Source organism: Porites lutea, chromosome 4, assembly GCF_958299795.1.
Source record: "Porites lutea chromosome 4, jaPorLute2.1, whole genome shotgun sequence".
Lineage (NCBI taxonomy): Eukaryota > Metazoa > Cnidaria > Anthozoa > Scleractinia > Poritidae > Porites > Porites lutea.
Genome location: NC_133204.1, coordinates 33,558,998 through 33,580,487, shown reverse-complemented (window position 1 = coordinate 33,580,487; position 21,490 = coordinate 33,558,998). Strand labels below are relative to the sequence as shown.

The window sequence follows — 21,490 nt, the reverse complement described above, 5'->3', positions numbered from 1 at the left end:
AATTCTTTTTGTCATAAGACAAGACTGCCCCATTTTCATTAAAAGGGTCTTCAAAATATTGCCTCTGCAGCATGAACGCAACATGACGCCGTAACAATTGCGCGCCATGTTGGATTGCCATTGCTACGGGCAACATTCTTACGTGGGAAGACTCTTTTTTAAAAAATCAGGTCTTGATCTATTATAAAGGAAACATTCAAGAATCCTGACCAAGAAAGTTGAAAGCTCTCTCAACAATATCTCTTTTTCGTCTTGCAAGATTGTCTTAGAATCTTGACCAAGATCTTGAAAAATCTAGAAGAGAAAGACAAAATCTTAAAAAGTTTTTAAGATTCTAGTTACAGTTCAAATCAAGATCTTGACAAGTTTATTAATCAAGATCTTGTAAGATTTTGGTAAGATTATTGTAAGATCGTAAAAGGTCTTACAAGAATCTTGATTAAGATTTTTTAAGATCTTACAAGATCTTTGTTAAGATTCTTGTAAGATCTTAGAACTTAAATAAAGATTCTTAAAAGATCTTTAAAGATTATTACAAGAATCTTTCAAGATCTTGTAAGAATCTTAATTAAGAAACTTGTTAAGATCTTTGTAAGAAGCTTAATAAGAATCTTGTTAAGATCTTAATAAGATTTCCACCTGGGTCGTTTTCGGCAGCCATCTAGTTGCTTGCTGCTTGCTCAACCGCACTTGTTTGAGCCCGCAATTTATCTAGAAGCGGATTACAAATGGAAAGAAGGTCGCGCCAAAAAAGAATCCTGAATCGCACCGAGGAAAAAAAGTTGCGCCAAAGGAAGAAAAACAGTTGCGCCCCCCCCCAAAAAACAAAAAAAAAACAGTCTCGCCAAGGAAAAAAAAGTCGCGCCAAAAAAAAAAAGAAACCAAAAAAAAAAAGTGAACAGTCTCGCCAAGGAAAAAAAGTCACGCCAAAAAAAAAAAACAACCAACTCGCGCCGAAAAAAATATCGCGTCAAGGAAAAAAATACTCGCGTATTTATATGTGTGTGGCACCAATATTTGTGTCCTGATTTGAGCTAGTAAGGATTTGATCTATGCATAGCCTGCGTGGCAGGCGTTTGAAAGGGAAGGGAAAGGGGTTTTTGGGCGCGAGGGAAACGCGAGGGGCGCGCCTCTCGCGTTTCTCTCGCACCTAAAACTCTGGTGTATAATTAAAGTGCATAGCAACTTCGCAAGTTTTCTTGTTTCATGGAAGATTTTTGGCTCCTGAAATTAACTTTGAATTCTGTAATAGTAGAGCCGACAGAGTAGACTAAACTACTTTAGTACTGTATTGTAGGCGCGCAATGACCGAGCGGCCGTCGCGTTTTCTTGCCGACAAATAAAACTTTTGAAGGCATTTGTTTAGCTCTTTCGGGGAAATTTCATCAAAAAGAGTTGAATCCTCTTGTATTTAAAACCATTCTGTAAGAAAAAAAAAAAACTATTACCAATTCCGCTAAATAAGGTAACGGAAGACTTAAGCCCAATTTGCATTTGTAAACAGAAAACTTCTTCACCGGTTCCATCGATAAATTCAAGTCAAACAGACAAAGACGTCAAAAAAGAAACATATCAAAGTCTGCGGTCGATTTCGCTTCCAACACAGGCAAAGACGATTTAATATCTAGTAGTCAGGCAATAATAGCCGATTTCGTTAGTGCTCCCCTTGTTGTAGTTCAGTGCTGTGTAGTACATTTACATTGATTTAGCTTTGATTTAGTACGACGAAAAGATAGGATATCTTTCTTTCTAAGGGTTGAAATGCTAAACGAGTTACATATTCCAGAAGCGCTTACTCCAATAGGCATTTGATATAAATATCATGTCAGGACTTCTATCTGGATGAACCAGAAAGGATATAAAACAACTGACTATATCTTTTTCGGCTACTGGTCGAAATGCTAAACGTGTTATCTATCCTCCTAGAAGCGCTCAGGCATATTTTATTAATAACATCATGCAAGGACTTCTTAACGTGGCCCGTAAAGGGAGACAATATCTTCGATCCAGATTTAATTGTTTGTTTGCTAGAATCTTAAGACAAAGAATAAGAAGAATAGGGTCTAGAAATCGAATAGCTTGAGAAACTAAGTCCTTGAGTCTACTTACCGCAGGGCACCCAACAACTGTTTTCTGTAAAATATCTGTTCGGAGAAGCCAAAATTGCCTAGAATTTTCTATAGCTTGAGGATCACAACATGTTTGGGAAGTTATTGAGAAGCGCGCCAAACGAGCTAGGTTATCGCAGCGTTCTGGGACGAACATGGATTGATAAAATTACGATTAGTATTTACACGTATCTTCTTGAATCTATCATCTCAATTGAAGAGCTCAATTCCCGTGCGATTCCTTTGAGGATTACGCAATATGATACACTGAACTTGGGTTCCCTGTGGGGCCGGCGTAACAGATGAATTATCAAAGAGTGATAGCTCAACTTCTACATGAGTTGAGTAAACATGGTCATCATTCAAATAGCTTCTTGATCTATGATCTTCACGCAAAAGTTTAGTTAAGATTATGAGCTCACGCGATCAGTAGTGATCCTTCCTATCTCTAATATTGTGAATTCGACAGGGTTCATTGAGCCACCTTAGCTGAAAACGACGCCACCTATTGATTACTTTCTGTTTCCATGGTGGTTATAAAAATACTTAACAATACCTGTTTAGTCTAGGCTCAAGCCACACGTGGCGCAAATACAAAGTAAACTGTTTGATCATGAACCTAACTCATGCCAAGCGTGGGACACGTGGCGGAAATACAAAGTTAACGGTTTGAACATTAAAATCATTAAAATCATCAGGTGAGCGGCGGGTGGCGGCATCTTTTTCGCCGTTGATTACGTCAGCACTGAAGTGTTACTGTCTTTGAGTCCCGGAGGCCCTGAGAACCTACGCGAATAATAAGTCGATATTGTGATCTTTCGTTAATTAGCCTTTTTGCTCTTGGCCTTGCACGCCGTCAATTTGCCAACTTGTTTCCGAGAGGCAAGTGATGTCATCAGATCTTGCCTTTTCCCTCAAGGGAAGTTTGGGAAGGGATGTGCCGCCAAGACATGAAAGGACAAAAAGACAAGAGACCTTTTTCATGACTCTACTTCATTTCGTTTTGCGTATAGAATTAAGTTATTTGTCAAGCTAACATCACGGAATGTTTCGGTATCATTAGCCAGCCTTAACGCTTTTGAAGGCTTTGCGTCCAAAAAGACACCTAGTTCCCAGTAGTAACTCAGTAGTGTAAGACAGTTGCACTTGTTGCAGGTTCTTCGGAGGTACATGCATTTCAAACAAAAGTTAAGTTTTCATTATTATTATTAATATTATTATTATTATTATTATTATTGAATACTCTCAAGAGGTATCTACGTTGAAAAACAGTTTATCACATATAACTATCTCAAATTCTATTTTAGTTAAACACTGTAACATAAATTGGTGTCGTCTGCGTTTGTCTATCACCCTCATTTGGCGGTAATTGTTTAATCCACCCGTTAACTGATTACGAGCACGGATAGTTAAAAAACAAGAATCACTTCGTGAATTTTACCGGGGCCACTTTTGTCTTGGCAACCCACGTGGAAGGGTCGTTTTCATCAACAAGTTTGTAGGGCGACATGAAAATCTTTTTTATTGCAAATATTCTTTAGAGATGAAAACAAGGTGTAATGAATAATGTCAACTCCCAATCCTAGGCTGTCAAGTTACGCAGTTTTTCTCACGTGTTCAGATCGATTACATAATAATAAGATATTTCTTAGCAACAAGAATCCAAAGTAGCTAAGAATACCAAGGGGAAAAACGTACAAATTGTACATCAACGTCTAATGAATAATGTGAAAAGACAAAATGTTAGGGAATCCCGCATTTTGAACAGTTGAGAATTTGCGCATCTCGCTAACGTAAATATTGCGTGACAAAGGTTATTTGAAAATATTTTGTTTTGTTGCTTCATAAGTCAAAGCAGTGATAGACTTCCTCCTAATGAGTTTTAATTGTTTGTCGAAAAATATTTGACGAAGTTTCCTGTAGGGAGTGCGAATTGTAAGGTATTGAAACGCATAAACAAAGCTTGGCGCATGCAAGTTTAATAAGTTAAGATTTTTGCTTTGTCGTAGTGTACACAGTTCTACGTCCACCAAGCCTTGTCATCGCTAGGATGAATACTGTAACAATATTTTGCAATAGACAGGGATCTCATTTATTGATAAGTGGTAAATATAGTCGCATTAAACCATTCCGCGTGCAAACTAATCGAATTGATATTTACATGGTTACAGTTGTCGCTCCCTACTTCAAATTTATGACGGCAGCGATATATCTCAGCGAACACTCCCAAAAGTAACGAGCCAGCGATATATCCCTAACAATGTAACTTTGAAAACACAGAAACGCGTTGCATTTTATGACCGGTGCCAGCCTTCGGCTAGGCCCCGGTAATAATACGCGTGGTTTGAGCCTAGACACTTAACAGTGTAAAACCAATGACATAATCTAGAATTGCTTATTACAAAGAAATTTCTAAAGTTCGGAAAGGCTAAAAAATTTTGGATAACCTTCCCATGATATTCGAAGTCACGTTTCTGCAGCAAACTTACTTACGAGTAAGAGTAAGACTTTCGAGTAAGACTTTCTTGTCGCCTGCTTATGTAGTTATTATGCAGTTTGTTTCCAAGTTTGCAACAAGTGGCGGTAGGCCCGTGAACAGATTCAATTTTCAAATAAACGCTTCATTCAACTACAATAGGCGACTTAAATCTTGACTTCTTGACTATGGGCAGCCGTTATCACCAAAAATACAATTATGTCAAATAGCACGGACAAAACAAAACGCAAATGGTCTAGTGGCCAAACAAGAATCGGTTTGTTGAATGATCGAACTGGATAACGAAGGGTCGGCTGCCCTGTTGCGTAATGGTTTGAGTAAAGTAAGAATTCACACAAACATTTATAAATGGTTTAAGCCGCAAATGGTTCAAAGTAAAGCCGAATGATTTAATCGAGAGACAAACGGTTTAAGGCATACGCAAATAGTTTAATCTTATGTCGAATGATTTAAGACTGAAGTGGACCACGGGCGGATGTTATCACCAAAAATACAGTCATCTCAAATAGCACAGACAAAACGCAAATAAACGCTTCATTCAACTACTATGGTAGTCTTTACACTAGCGCCTAAATAAGCTAAGAAATATTTCAAGACATGGCTATATGGCCGGTAACCGGTCAAGGTTCTCAAAACACCAAATGACCGGCAGTCCGGTATTTTCAATAAATTTGACTTATCTAAGAATCCTAAGCATCCAAACTATCTTATGTCGATTAAGAAAAGTCAAGCGATCCTGAAATGGTTTATAGAACTCAAGTCTTGCGTTTGCTTAATTGGTTTACACCAGGCTCAGAAAACGAAACCATGTTTTGTGACACTTAAAAAACTTTTTTCAGGTCTACTGCTGGTCAAGGTTTTTAAAACAATAAATCACCGGCAGTCCTACACTCTTAATAAATTTGACAAATCGAAAAAATCCATCTAATCTTAACTATCATATGTCGATTCAGAAAAGTCAAGCGATCCTGAAATGCCTTCTAGAACTCAAGTCTAGCGTTTGGTTTACGCTGGGCTCAGGAAACGAGACCATGTCAGCATGTCATGTCAGCAGTCGACCTGAAAAAATTTCTAAGACCTGTTTCAAACTTCGTGCTACTGCCGTGCTAAGCTGGCTCCACTGTAGCTCGACTTAAGCACCTACGTTAGCGACGACTTGGTTTCAGACGTCGAATTTAACTCACACAATGATAGTCGAATGGAACGGCTGTTGCCAAAAACAAAACACAAAAATAAAGAAACGGCACGGCGGTAGCACGACGTTTGAAACCAAGTCGAGCTACTGCCGTGTAGCACGGCACTTGAAGGCTTGTCGTGCTACACGGCAGTAGCACGACTTGGTTTCAAACGTCGCGCTACTGCCGTGCTAAAGGCGAATTTAATTCGATCAGTTGAGTTGGGCACTGCAGAAGTACGACGTATGAAACGAGCCTAAGTGTCACAAAAGATGGTTTCGTTTTCTGAGCAGTCAGCGTAAACCAAACGCTTAACTTGAGATCTATAAAGAGTTTCAGGATCGCTTGACTTTTCTTAATCGACATATGATAGTTTAGATTAGATGGGTTTTTTCGATTTGTCAAATTTATTGAGAATATAGGACTGCCGGTCATTTTGTATTTTAAAAACCTTGACCGGCAGTCGACCGGAGAAAAGTTTCAAGTGTCACAAAACATCGTTTCGTTTTCTGAGCCCAGCGATCTATAAAGCATTTGATAGTTTGGATTGGTTGGGATTCTTAGCAAATTTATAGAATTTATTGCCGGTGTTTTGAAAACCTTGATCGGTTACCGGTCATATATTTTAATTACTTGGAGTAAAATAAAGCTTCACACACAACCGATATCTTTTTTACTTCAGGTCAACTTAAGGCTATTTTCCCACGCAACATAATTAAGATTGATTGACATGTTTCGTCTTTCTCAAAAAAAAAAAAAAAAAAAGGGATTTTAGTTGAACACTGTAACATAAATTGGTGTTGTCTGCGTTTGTCTATCACCCTCATTTGGCGGTAATTGTTTAATCCACCCGTTAACTGATTACGAGCACGGATAGTTAAAAAAATAATACGCGTGGTTTGAGCCTAGACACTTAACAGTGTAAAACCAATGGCATAATCTAGAAGTGCTTATTAAAAGAAATTTCTAAAGTTCGGAAAGGCTAAAAAATATTGGATAACCTTCCCATGATATTCGAAGTCACGTTTCTGCAGCAAACTTACTTACGAGTAAGAGTAAGACTTTCGAGTAAGACTTTCTTGTCGCCTGCTTATGTAGTTATTATGCAGTTTGTTTCCAAGTTTGCAACAAGTGGCAGTAGGCCCGTGAACAGATTCAATTTTCAAATAAACGCTTCATTCAACTACAATAGGCGACTAAAATCTTGACCTCTTGACTATGGGCAGCCGTTATCACCAAAAATCTAATTATGTCAAATAGCACGGACAAAACAGAACGCAAGTGGTCTAGTGGCCAAACAAGAATCGGTTTGTTGAATGATCGAACTGGATAACGAAGGGTCGGCTGCCCTGTTGCGTAATGGTTTGAGTAAAGTAAGAATTCACACAAACATTTATAAATGGTTTAAGCCGCAAATGGTTCAAAGTAAAGCCGAATGATTTAATCGAGAGACAAACGGTTTAAGGCATACGCAAATAGTTTAATCTTATGTCGAATGATTTAAGACTGAAGTGGACCACGGGCGGATGTTATCACCAAAAATACAGTCATCTCAAATAGCACAGACAAAACGCAAATAAACGCTTCATTCAACTACTATGGTAGTCTTTACACTAGCGCCTAAATAAGCTAAGAAATATTTCAAGACATGGCTATATGGCCGGTAACCGGTCAAGGTTCTCAAAACACCAAATGACCGGCAGTCCGGTATTTTCAATAAATTTGACTTATCTAAGAATCCTAAGCATCCAAACTATCTTATGTCGATTAAGAAAAGTCAAGCGATCCTGAAATGGCTTATAGAACTCAAGTCTTGCGTTTGCTTAATTGGTTTACACCAGGCTCAGAAAACGAAACCATGTTTTGTGACACTTAAAAAACTTTTTTCAGGTCTACTGCTGGTCAAGGTTTTTTTTTCACCCTCATTTGGCGGTAATTGTTTAATCCACCCGTTAACTGATTACGAGCACGGATAGTTAAAAAAATAATAAACGCGTGGTTTGAGCCTAGACACTTAACAGTGTAAAACCAATGACATAATCTAGAATTGCTTATTACAAAGAAATTTCTAATGTTCGGAAAGGCTAAAAAATTTTGGCGACTAAAATCTTGACCTCTTGACTATGGACAGCCGTTATCACCAAAAATCTAATTATGTCAAATAGCACAGACAAAACAGAACGCAAGTGGTCTAGTGGCCAAACAAGAATCCGGGTTTGTTGAATGATCGAACTTAATAACGAAGGGTCGTCTGCCCTGTTGCGTAATGGTTGGAGTAAAGTAAGAATTCACTCAAACATTTCTAGCCGCAAATGGTTCAAAGTAAAGTCGAATGATTTAATCGAGAGACAAATGGTTTAAGGCATACGCAAATAGTTCAATGTAATGTCGAATGATTTAAGACTGAAGTGGAGGTACGACGAATCAATAGTGCTGCGTGAAATTGAATGGTTTCGCATGCCATACTATTGTTGGCGCCGAAACCACGAATACACGTCTATGTGACGTAATGGTCTTTCTTTTTTTTAATTTAAAGCAACGCACCATTCCCGTGAAGAAAAAAAACAGAATCAGAATTTATAAATGCATAAGACAGGGCTGAAGCAACTCTTTAGAAACTAGCGGGGGGGGGGGGGGGGATTTTAGGTCGCTCATTGTATTTGGAAAGCAGAGGGTTTGGGGTCCGCAGGACCCATTGGACTAGTCTCTGCATCTTAAAACCAGAAAATGTTTCACCTAGCTGCAGAGACATCATCGTTTCAATGCTCTGAATTTTTATTTTCAACTTTTATTCGTGCATGTTTTGACTTTTTGGGGAAAAGTACTGGGGGGAGGGGGGCAAGGGCCCCCGGCACCTCCTTATGCTACGGCCCTGCAAGCATATAGAGAAAATAAAAGGTTGAGGTCAGATAAAGGTGTATCTGTTGTTGGTCTAGACATCCTTTGTTTCAAAATCTTGACTCGTTTTTTGGGGGTCATTTTTCTGTCTTGACTCAAATATATCACATGGATGATAAGCCACTTTATTTTAAATGGCGCATACTCTACATAGCTAGCTACATAGCTACATGGATTAGTTAAAAAAAAAAAAAAACTTTACCAGCTAATTCACAGGTATGCCACTGTAAATGAAACATCATAGAAATACTAGAATATGATTAAAACAATATAAAAGCTATTTACAATTAAAATTGAGTTGTCACATATACAATGCTATTAAAAATTATTTACAAAATTGATTAGAAAGGCGATTCGTCGATACTAAAATAATGCCTCGTTTTCTAACAGTCACTTTTTGAAAGTTTTGAAATAGGACGACGGTCTTACGACATCAGGCAAGTTGTTCCAGATCTTGGGCGCCTGATACCGCCAGGATGAAGTCCAAAGCGTGTTGCGTTGACCTTGGGCATGTTTAAATTGTCCTTTCTTCTCAAGGCATATGTTGTTTCTCGTAATGACATTAACTCATTCGAGTTCTCCGGGCCGGGTTCGTATTAATATTTACGAGGTTAAAAACCGAACAGAGAATTTTACTCAATCTCTGCTCCATCGAAAGAAAACCGATGAGTCTTCTTTGCCTCTCTGCGTTATCTCGTAATAGACGTTATATAACAGACTACCTTGTACTCATGCTGCTTCACAGCAAAAAAGCAAAATGTATAAAGCTAAGGTCATAAAGTTGAAAAAACCACGAAAACGTAATATGGGGATTAGTACTGCAATAGAATTTTGCTGTGCAGATGGATGTATTTTTTAATTTATTTCAACTTTTGACAAAACAAAAACGCCTCAATTGTTGTGATTATGTATAGGTACTTTACAATTGTTTCAAGTCGCGTTTTTGATTAAAATAAGAAATAGACTACAACAGACTCTGCATGACTTGATCAGGTGATCAATTTTCGGTAAACACGAAAACAGTTCACTTTTGAAAACTTTTGTTAGCACAAGCTGAAAGGGCATATTAAATTTAAGTAATCTGAGAATTTTCAGCCGTATATCTCAAAAGTAGCCATTGCAACGGCCGCCGAAAGTTGGAAGCATTTGTAATTTCTTACTTTCTTACTTTCTTACTTTTCTTACTTTTCTTACTTTAATTTCGAAATTTTTAAAACACACATGAAATATTTCCCTAAGCACTACTTAAAAAATTTAGAATTTACAAGGATTTGTACGGAAAACCATGCGGCTGGGTGGCAAAAGTTGTTTTTCTCATTCAAATGCTTCTAACTTTCGGCGGCCATTGTAATCGCTACTTTTGAGATATACGGCTGAAAATTCTCTGGTTACGTAATTTTAATATGCTCTCTCAGCTTGTGCTAATAAGATTTTTCAAAAGTGAACTGTTTTCGTGTTTACCGAAAGTTGATCACACGATCAAGTCATGCAAAGAGCCGACTGTCTGCCCTCGTGGATAAATGGCAAAAAGGGGAGGAGACTGCTTACATTTCAGACTGGAACAAATGTTTTCACAAATAAACCAAAGCAGAACAGAGCTTATGTTCTAACAACATAATCATTATCAGGATAAATTATGTTCTCACCATCCTGAGAAACCTTTGAATTCCGCCTTTCTGTGTCATTGTCTGAAAACCAGGCGTTTAAATCAATAATTATCACTATCCCGAATTCCTTTTGCGGCTCTACATAGTCATGTAATTTTACTGAAGCATACAAGATGATGCAAGGTCAGCAAGTTTAATCCCCTTTTTTTTTGTGGTTGATGATATTTATGGTGCATAGGTATTTAGATATGGTATGATAGACATATTGTTCTGAGCATATATAATGTTAGCTTTGTCTCAAAGGCTCTCTGGTTCGTGATTGGTTGAAGGAAATTTTGGGTGTGACATTCAGTTTTATAGCAGCATTCTCAAAGCTGAGGTCCCATTCACCCTGGTGATTTGGAAGAGAGCAGATCGAAAACAACAAGAGCTGTAAGGTTTATCCCAGTCTTACTTCAAGTCTACCATTATGGTAAGTTCTGGACGGGAAAAGGTTTTACAATGTATTTTATTAATTCTAATTGTTTATTTTACTCAACACTCAACTTTACTTCAAGTTCTTGACGTTTAATTGATCTAGTTTATCCAAAATTATTTACATTCCGCAGACTACACCAAGCGTAAAAAAAGAAATGAAGATAAAGCTTCATATGGACGGTGAAGTTAACGGGCATAAGTTCACGATTGAAGGAAACGGACAGGGAATGCCTTACGAGTAAGTAATTCTTTTAAAAAAAATGTTACATCATTCTAAGCAGGCTTCTGACCTCTTTGCTTCAAACTGGTTTGTTCAGAAGAGATTTCAGTATACATTTTACGTTTTGCTTGTGTGTAAGAGATTAACCAGCAACAATTTGTCTGACCTGATCCTATGACTTTCAACCATAGCACTGCAGAACAAAATATGCTGTTTTTGTTTCCTAGCCTATGATCGTTATGGCAGAGAACTAAAAACCTTAAGGAAAGTCTCTTGCTGACCTGGTTAAGAAATTGATAGCTAAAACTTACCTATCCTTGCCATATTTCTTTTAAAAGAATTTACGACTACAAGTTTTGTTTCTCTTCGGTTAAAAATGCTAGATCGCAAGCTCAGTTCTGTATGTTTTTTTTCTTTTTTTTTTTTTCTTTTTTTCTTTCTTTTTTTTTTTTTTTAACACAAGGAGAATTTACTTGAAACAGACCCTTTATTGTCCCTCTATCTAACGTTTTATGAGATTGAACGACACACCCTCTGTGGTGTGATTAGACTATGAACACCCCTCCCTTTTTACATGATCATGTGATTTCAGCCATGTTACTAAATGTGCATTTTCCCAAGCAAGCAGAAGGACTGTCTCAATGTAAAGGGATCTGAGTTATAAAAACAAGAAGGTCATTAACTCAGACTATACAATATTTTAGGGTATAAAAGAAAGCTACGATTGAATTAACCAGGAAAACAACTTGCTTTTAGCGGTTCTGAATCCTTGAGTTATGGCCTTTCAGAAAGCGAAATAAGACTTTTACTTGAAATTGAACTGTTGCCTAATTGCGGTCGTATATGCGTTGCATATTAATTCGTCGTTTTCTTACCCAGCTTTGATTTCCCGTTCATGTTTTTTTTTTTTTTTTTACGGGAACACACACTGTAAATCGTAGGCAATTCGAAGCACTGTATAAATCTTACAGTTGCCAAGGGCGGTCGTCTTTACGTTTTCTTACGCAACTTTGATTTCCTGTTTATATTTTTTTAGTGGAACACAAACTATAAATCTCAAAGTTACAAGTGGCGGACCTCTTCCTTTCGCCTACGATATTCTAACAAACGCGTTCCAGTACGGCAACAGGGCATTTACCCAATACCCACCAGACATACCAGACTATTTCAAGCAGACTTTTCCTGACGGGTATTCCTGGGAAAGAACCATGGAATTTGAAGACGGGGCCAAATGTGAAGTTAAAAGCGTCATCAGGTTAGTAACATCTAAGACCTGCAATGCTCAGTACTTTTTAAGTCGTTTTCATCTTTGATATATAATCGCTTTCATGCCCTGCTATTGCTGGATAGTGTCTTTCCTTTTAAAATGTTTTAAACTAGAACTGCATGCGTAAGGCGTAAGAAGAAAAAAACCCGAAATTTTTATCTATTATTTATGTAGTGCATAAGTTGCTAACTAAGAATGTTTTTAGTCGCCTTGTCGCGTACACTTAGTAAATCTTGCCCCTCTTTCGTCAGCTTGGACAAAGAGGACAAGGGCTGTTTTGTTTATAAGATTCACTTCACTGGGAAAGACTTTCCAACTAATGGTCCAGTTATGCAGAAGAAAGTTTTGAAATGGGAGCCATCCACTGAGATGATGTACATGAGGGGTGGGGAACTGAAGGGTGATGTTACCATGGCCCTGTTGCTTGAAGATGGTAACCATTGCCGATCTAACTTCAAAAGCAGTTACAAGTAAGTGTTTACGTCCTGAAGTGTTCTGGTAAATCTAACTTACGCAATAAGAAACGTTGTTGCTGCTTGCATAGCCTGGTATACCTCTTGTATTGCCAAAAAAAAAAAAGGTGTTATCAAAAGATGAATTTTGCTTGCTTTAAATGATCAGCGGCACCTAAAGACTGATTGTTTCCTAATACGTCAGAAGTGTCTTAAATGTTTTTCTTGAGGCTTTAGAAGCCCGTTTGGTTAATTTGGAGCTGCCGTACAACTATTAATCTAGTGTTCAGATGTCTTACGGGAACGTTTGGTTCATTTCGAAAATTTTAGGTGGCTTTTTCATCTCACCCCGAACAGCTAGCTACACTGCATGGCCATGATGGGTCCGGTCGAAATTTCGAGGGCATGGAAAAGCCGTAGATAATTCTAGGTGACGTTCTGTCTTCATACAGAAAATTTTAAGGAGGCCTTTTTAGACAATAATCGCAATATCTTGGTAATAAAAGATGAAAAACATTACCTCGGAAAATCTTAGGTGAGTTGGTAATCAAAAATTTTTCAATATTTTGGGGTGAACGGTACGATTATCCCGAAATTTGTAGCCTTAATATTCGAGCTTTAGAAATTTCTAAGGAATATTTTCTCCTTGAAGTAGTTATCTTGCAGAAAAAGGCAGTTTGGAATTGGGTGCCCTTCTAAAGACGTCACCATAAGCAGAAAAACGTTGATGCAGTATGTTTGAAAAGATCGTCCTTAAGCAGTTGAGGAAAATGATAAATAAGACAGTTAATTTCTCCAATTACAGTGGAACCTCGAAATATTGAAGGACCAAGGAACTGGCAAAACAATTTCGCTATGACGAGGTTTTGTTATGTCGAGGTCCTTTCTGATGTATTTCACCATTACTGGGGTAAAGAAAATCTTTCGTTATACCGAGGACTTCGTTATATAAATTTTCTTTCGTTATACCGAGGACTTCGTTATATTGCGGTTCGTTAAATGGAGGTTCCACTTTAGTACGTGCTTAAGGGATAATCGCGCGCGCAGCAAAATCTTGACATTTCAACTGTGGTTATATTCCCTCTATGCCAAGAACCCTACAGCCAATCAGAGCGCGCATTCTATCTTAGGGCGCTTACCATTTGTCAGAACTGGCTAGCCCGCAGACCAATGCATTCGTCAGAAGAATTACACTATTAATCAGGGCTATCCAGCCAGATAAGTTTATTCCTAAATGACATGCTCGGATGTGATGGGCTTTAGTAAAAACTGATTTCGAGGAAAGACTAATATTTCATTTCCAAATTTGTTTCCAAATTATTTTGGTCCTGACATTTGCAAAGCGCCCTTATTTAGTTATTCTATAATAAGGTTTAAGGTACAAAATTCTATCAATACATCGGAAGCTGTTAACTTGAGGGTAATTGTAATATTCGTGCTGGAGCAACCTGATGAGGTACTGTTTTGTGCTGATCTCAGCTCTTTTCTTTTTTTGCAGAGCTAAGAAGCCTGCAGGTATACAGTTGCCGAAATATCACTTTATAGACCACCGCATTGAGATTTTGGAGCAAAAAAATAATTTCAACGAGGTGAAACTGTATGAGAAGGCTTCTGCTCGGTATTCTCCTTTTCCAGCTGTGGTCCCCCAATAAAGAAGAGGCTAAAGAGCGAAAAGCCAAGACAACATCAAGGAGGAAAAAAGCCTCTCTGTGTTTAAGGCATGTGCTGGGAATTAGTTTTCGTTACTTTGGACTCAAGAATTCGTTTCTGGAGTTGTTAGAATTCGAATGTAGCTGTAGAGTTCAAGTATAACAAAATAAGTTTTTTTCTTTTTTATTTTTGCATGATTTCATTATAGAGACAGAGTTGTTAAATTCACTTGTAAACAAATACGATAAGAATACTGTAGCTGGGAATTAATTTTGTTGCAGAATTCGGGCGTTATGGACTGTTCATTTGTTTTGTTTGTTTGCTTATTTGTTTTTTACTGCAGGCTTGGAGAGTGTTGACTTTTTCTGGTAAATGCTTTTAACAAAAAAAATTATGAGTTAATTTCCTTCCTTGGTTTTGGGAATGCATGGTGGATGCTTCAAAGACTTCAAAATCAGACAATCACTCAATTTGAGACAGACAGTCAGTCACCTCCCCCATCCGATGCTTGAGTTAATTTATTTGTTAATTTGAATTAAAACCTTTAAATTGCTTCAAGTTTCTATTATTATTATTATTATTATTATTGTTATTATTATTATTTAGCTGCAACTTGTCATGGAGATAGTTGTAAAATTGCTTTTTGCGAGTTTCCTTCGTGTCTTGTTTCGATGCTCCTGGACTCTATTTGAGACATCAGCCGCTTTTTCTACCCCTGAAAGGTCGCCGTTAGAGCGGGCTTCAACCGATGGAAACTTTAAACTTTTTCAGATCAATAATCGAGTTTCTAAATTACCTGTTAATTGCAGCGGAGAGATATTTAACTTCAACCGGCTCCTACCGTTAGCCATGAAAGCCAAAATATACCGTTAACCGCAAATGTCTCCACCGCATTTAGGAAAGAGTGGTTACTGAAAGGGAAGGCTTAATGTGATCTCATTTTTTTGCCTATTCCTACAAGGGTCGTCCCTCTCTCTGAGTAAAACTTGTCACTAAAAAGTTCCAAATTTTTATTAATATTTAGACAATGACTTTCATCCTCACCAACTAGCATTTTTATCCATCAAGGAAGGGTAACCAGACTTCAAGATATAAAAATGGCTACCAAAATTAACGTAACTGAAGATGTAATTTGACCTGTCCTACTAGAGTTGCTAGTGTAAATGGATTTGCATTTTCTTCGCTAACATCTTCATTTTCCGTAGATCAATCGCCGGTAAAGAGAAACGGTCTGAATTAGGATATATCGAAGCGCTAATTCTCCCCCTGCCCGTAACATGATAGCCGTAAGACTACTGTGAACCTCGCTAATGCTGAAACCTCATTAGCCTGCGTGGCCGGCGTTGAAAGGAGAAGGGGAGGGGGGAATTTGGGCGAGCGAGGTAGAATCGAAAGGAACGCGTTCCCCTCCTCCCTCCTCCCTCGCGCGTGGTCTCGCGTCCTCTTTCCCTTCCCCTTCCCTTTCGAACGCCTGCCACGCAGGCTAAAACCTCATTATCACCTTTGAGTTGTAATAAACCGGTTCCTTTTAATTTGAGGCTAAAATATTGTCGATGTTCCCAGCGCCACAGACTTTCTACAGTACACCGGATAGGATGATTTGTAGATGGCAATTTCGGCAAACTATTTTGGTATCAAACGAGTTATGCAGCAGAGAACACAGGGTTTTGATTACTTAATGTAAAGATGCGCGATTTTTTTCTATAGCTACTTACTAAGCCATCCATTTGATATCTTTCTGTAAATTCCAAAATGGCCGTATTTATACTAGAAGACGTCTTAGACGTCCAGACGCATTAAACGTCTGACTGTTAAGTGCGTCCTGTTTTTACACTAGACGTCTTAAACGTCTTAGACGACTAATTCATTTGTTACGTGTTGCGATCGGACGCACTTAACTTCAGACGTTTTATTCGTCTAACGTTTAATGCGTCTGCCTTATTTCCCGTATTTATACTGGACGTCTTAGACGTCTTAAACGTCCTCTAGTACAAATACGGTCAATAGCCGAAAAGGTTTCGCTGCGCACTGAAACAGCTTCTTCAAGACCCCTTTGGAAAAACCGCTTTTCAAGACACGGAGTTAAAGAAAAGATCCAAAGAGAATGTTGCGTGCAAGGACGAACGCGAGGTTGAAAAAGACAAGGCGAGAAACTACCCTGCAGCTTGCTCATCCAAGAGCTACACAGACGAAATTGAGAACACAGGTAAAGGGAGAGGACGGCGCTCGCGTAATCAGACCGTGACCTTTCCATCACAGGACACACAATCTCAGATCATCTAACGGTTAGCATGGGTTGACAACCATCCCACAGCCCCTGCAGGGATAAGCTCCGGAGACGAAAGTCTGAAGCCAAGAGAAGATTATATACACGACATGAAATAACCGTTGAGGTACACCTAGAACCCAGCGACCGATCATCAAAACAGGAAAATTGGAGAAAATACAACAACACCAAACACTCACCGTGATAAACGTTCCAAGAAAAAAGTAGTTTTTTATGGTTCACTCAGATTCCGTGAGCAATCCATTAAACCAGAAAATGGTCAAAATTCCAGTGGGTAGTTTAGATCATAATGAAGACGCCATTGGAGATGTTTAAAACACATCCTATGCAGGGGTGGATCCAAGGGGGGTGGGGGGGGGGGGGGGGCGATGGATTGGGTGGCTAGCCACCCCTCTTTAAAACAGCTCAAAAAAATATATACCGAAATATAATACGTGTCAATATACGAAAATACGTGGGAAAAAAAGAAATCGAGAAAACTATCGGTGACAATATCTCTCGTTAACGTAATCTGGTCAGGAAAATAGGGCTTTCAGACTCTTATTCCTCAAGTAATCCTCTTCACCTCCAAGTCTGAGTAAGCTACAGTAGAACTCAGCTCGGAGTAGTCAATCGATAAAAATCGGTATCGATGAAAGCCGATTGCAATCAAGTGATTATTATCGACTTATAACGGAAAACGGAGAAAATCGATAAACTAAATTGCTCTGTCAAATCGATATCGATTTTTCTTGATTTTAGGGAATTATAATGGAAGTCCGACACTGTTGTTTTTTCGCATAAGTTAGATACCGGTAGTACAGCTGAGAAACACATCCAAGAGCAACAACTGACCAACAAGCATGAAAATAAGAAATGTGGAAACTATTACAGACACAAGATTCTCTCTAGAACCCTTTTGTACATAATAACAAAAACGGTTCGGTTTAAACACATTCGCAGTTCTCGCAGGCAAAAATCGCGAGAAATACAACCTTACATAAAAGATTTCCCAGCCTGAAATTCAGACATCCCCTTGAGTCGAAGGGATATCTGAAATTCAGGCTAAAAGATTTCCCTAGATAGATTTGCAACTTTTTCCATTATCAATCGATAAAAATCACTTGACCGCTGACGATTTTTATCGATTTCGATTTTACCTAATGTATTAGCTACTCCGGGAAGTAATTACACGCGGAGCTGATGTTATTTGGAAAGGGTGGCAGATCTAAATCGTGAAAAACTAGGCGCCTACAAACTTGGCAAATATCGGTAGTCAGAAGAAGATTTTTAACCCGGTTTTAAACAAAAGATAAGATTTTTTAAACTTTTTTTTAAAGTCATAATAAACTGTTTGATCCTTCGACTCTCAATTGCAACTCAATTGTCAACAAATTCACTGTTTGCATGAAATGGTGTACTGTCGCAATTTGTAATAATCATCGCACTTTGTAATACCTGTCGCAATTTGTAATAAATCCATCGCACTTTGTAATACCTGTCGCAATTTGTAATAAACCATGTCGCACTTTGTAATAAAAAAGCTGTCGCAATTTGTAACAACTGTCCATCGCACTTTGTAACAAACTAAGCTGTCACAATTTGTAATAATTCCATCGCACTTTGTAATAACTTTTTGAGAGTAATTAAACTTACTTTGTCAACATTAATATAACGCCAAAATATGCATGGTACTTCATAAACAAAGATGAAGATGACGTCTGCTAGCACGTAACATCTCCGCTCATTCAAACATTTAACTTTATTCACAGTCCTAAACATTTTTTTAGATTAATGTTGATTAGTTATCTGACTTACGAAATGCTGTATTCTTGAACCTTGCTATTGTACTAGGTGGCTTGCATTCAATGGTTACCCGGCGGGTGTACTTCCTTATATGGCCAATACGGGGATGTGCCTCTGGACAGAGCATTGCCAGAGTAGAGGATCTAGACAGAGCTAGACACACTAGACACAAACAAGCCATTATTAAAAAGCATTTAATTTCTGCTAATCGTAATATCCATCCTACATCATTCGAATAAGGACACCAGGAGAGTTCAAGCTTTCCTTGTTAGATCTTATAACAGGTTGACACATCACGTAGTACACCGTTCTTGTCTAACGAGCAATCTTAAAGAAGTAATAGTGGCTTCCATATTTTGGCCAACTAAATCAAACGAGGCCTGGAAAGATTCAAAATGTTTACTGCAAATAAAACAAAACGTCACTAGTGACAAACCTTCGAACCACAACAGAAACCTAAACACAAAATCCAATTAGTCGCTGGCCAATACCTTCGTATGTACCTGTTTTTATAACACTCACTTGGGGTCTTACACTGAGCCGGCTGGGCATTTGGTCCATTATTCTCACTTGATTTGGTCCCATATAGGAACAAAAGGAGTACTCATTCCATCTTAAAACAATTGTTTTCTGTAAGGAGTCCTCTAAAGCAAATACCATGGGGATGGTAAAAAATTCTCCTTCCCTGCGTATATACAACTCGTAAGACCTTGCAATTCTTCCGAGCGTGTCTGGATTACTGTTTTTCTACAAAATGGAAAGAATGGAATAAACCACCCATTAGGGACCGGTCATTATTTATCACCTGGGGGGGGTCGGAGGATTTTGGGGGGGATCACTTGATTTTTAGGAGGACAGAGGGGGGGATCAGTCGTAACTGAGAGCCCAAAAGGGGGGGATCACTGAAAATTTTGGAAGGATTCAGAGGGGGGACCACTCAAATCTGCTTGAACCATGCCAGTTTGAAAGCATACAACATAAATGTGCCCATTCTGCTGGGAGATGATAGCATTTGCAATCTCAATTTGTTCTAACACAACTTTATTTAAGAAACGGAAGTCTGTCACACTGGCGAATGTGTGTATTTCAATTTATATCGAGAAAGCTTTGTTTTAACGTTTTTATATTTTTCCTTTTATATTGTGCTCATGACTTAGCTAATATTCATCTTTAAACATGACGGGTGAATTCTAAATTGTGAACTATATAAACTTCTGATAACTAAAACATTGTAAAAAGCGTGTTTGTTTGTTTTTTCTGAGTTAAATACGTACCGAAATGCTTCAGAAAACAGTAAGGCCGAAATACCCGGTGCGGCATATCTTAGTAAAATAGAGTGTTTTATTGAGGACCACTACTTCCGAAGAGAGCTCTTTTTTGAATTTTGTCGGGATGCCTGCAATAAGCAAAGCGATGCAAGCTCCACACTCTGTTCCTGGTGTACCAACAACAGATGGGTGGGACCAGTAACAGAAAGAATCCCTCAGCCTGTGCCAGACAAGCAAAATCCCGGGCACTTTATGGATGTGTACGAAACGCCGACAACAGGTCGTGCTCCAGACGATTATCAACCGAGGAAATGTCTGAAGGACTTGTACGAACAAAACGCCATCTCTGCGGGCAATCCAAATACCATCGCTGCTTTCTGTGCAACCTATAGTGTCGAGGAAAAGCATGTCATTGAATACCTAGGCCATCTAAATGATATCAACATCAGGAAGGATATTAGAACAAGAGAGGCTAAGGAGAAAAAAAGGTTAGAAGAGGAACTAACATACAAGGACTACCAGTGGGGCATACTTATTGAGAATGGCAAAGTTGAAAAGCTGAAGGTGAGACAGCTCGACCTGTACCTTAAGGAACATGGCCTGACCACTGTTGGTATAAAGCTGGACAAGATAAAGGCAATTCGCTACCATTACTATCGACAGAGAAGTCCAGGCAACGGGAATGAGTTGTCCAGCAGTGAGGAAGAGAGTGAAGAATCAGATACGGAGTTAGATGATGACGAGGATAGCGAAGATGATCTTGTCATTGCTGATCTCGATGAACAGTCAACTGTTCGTATGCCAGTTTTAACTTTTGTACCAGATGACCAAATAGCTGAAGTTACTGTACAAGCAAACACTGGATGAAAAAAAAAGGAAAACAAAAAGAAAACAAACAAAAAAACGAACAAAAAAAAATCATAAAAATGTGAGCAAAGCTACAAAGGCTGATCTATTACACTATAGATGAAAGTAAAAAAGGAGACAGGAACAGTGGCCGATCCTAGCCCTTCCAGATGGCCGAATTGTCGCTAAATATGACCTGCTGATAGGGACTTGGCAGACTGCTATTTGGCACTCTAAAAAAAGTAACTTTGCAGTTTCAAGCACTGATTGCAGTTTCAAGCACTTTGCAGTTTTAAGCAAGATTGCTTGTATGTCAACTGAATTCAGATGTCTGGATCCAGACTAGAAAAAGACACGGATCAAGAGACACTTTTAAAAAAAGACTGCGCGATAACGGCTTTATTATGCTGTAAGTACATCATAGTTAGAAATACTACCTGTATATGAACGTTTAAGACACTAAATATACACGTCGAAAGGTGAATATGGGTACAAAGACATGGGGGGGGGGGATCACGAAAGTTATATATAGTTATGAGGGGGGATCACTTCAATAAAATAACATTTAAAGGGGGGATCGGCTAAATTTCATCGTGTTTAGCCCAAAATCCTCCGACCCCCCCCAGGCGATAAATAATGACCGGTCCCTTACTACTTGAGTTACCCTATCTAAGGATCAAACCAAAGACACAAGGCCAACAACGTAAAAAATGATACTCTATTAAAGGCTCGAGATCCTTAAAAACCTTACCCTATCAGGCGGTACTTACCTATCTAGCCCATCCATATATGGGATTATCCCCCCCCCCCCCCCCCCCCGCCGAAGACTTCACGTGTCACGTGGCAAGCAAACATGGATTTGGACGACGAATGCCAAATTATTCATGAATTTTCTGTTGTTAAATGTTGCCTTTCTTATTTAAATATTTTTGAATTTAAACGTGATTTATATC

General features: G+C 38.5%; 2 protein-coding genes across 2 annotated transcripts; both read left to right on the top strand.

Annotated features, from left to right (window-relative positions):
* The first annotated feature begins 10,610 nt into the window (after window positions 1-10,610).
* LOC140933356 (GFP-like fluorescent chromoprotein cFP484) lies at window positions 10,611-14,630 on the top strand. Its single transcript, XM_073382895.1, has 5 exons — window positions 10,611-10,757; window positions 10,894-11,000; window positions 12,019-12,237; window positions 12,501-12,719; window positions 14,200-14,630. Exons 1-5 carry the CDS (start codon window positions 10,755-10,757, stop codon window positions 14,351-14,353), a joined length of 702 nt encoding a protein of 233 aa, XP_073238996.1. The 5' UTR covers window positions 10,611-10,754; the 3' UTR covers window positions 14,354-14,630.
* Window positions 14,631-19,081: 4,451 nt separating this feature from the next.
* Window positions 19,082-20,980, top strand: LOC140932985 (uncharacterized). The gene is made up of 2 exons (XM_073382491.1): window positions 19,082-19,090; window positions 19,686-20,980. The coding sequence occupies exons 1-2, from the start codon at window positions 19,082-19,084 to the stop codon at window positions 20,556-20,558; spliced, it is 882 nt and encodes a 293-aa protein (XP_073238592.1). The 3' UTR covers window positions 20,559-20,980.
* Window positions 20,981-21,490: the final 510 nt, after the last annotated feature.

Excerpts from the sequence above, each read along its gene's own strand:
- LOC140933356 (XM_073382895.1), top strand. Across the intron at positions 11,001-12,018 it reads GGACAGGGAATGCCTTACGA|TGGAACACAAACTATAAATC; the intron begins GTAAGTAATTCT and ends ATATTTTTTTAG. Across the intron at positions 12,238-12,500 it reads GAAGTTAAAAGCGTCATCAG|CTTGGACAAAGAGGACAAGG; the intron begins GTTAGTAACATC and ends CTCTTTCGTCAG.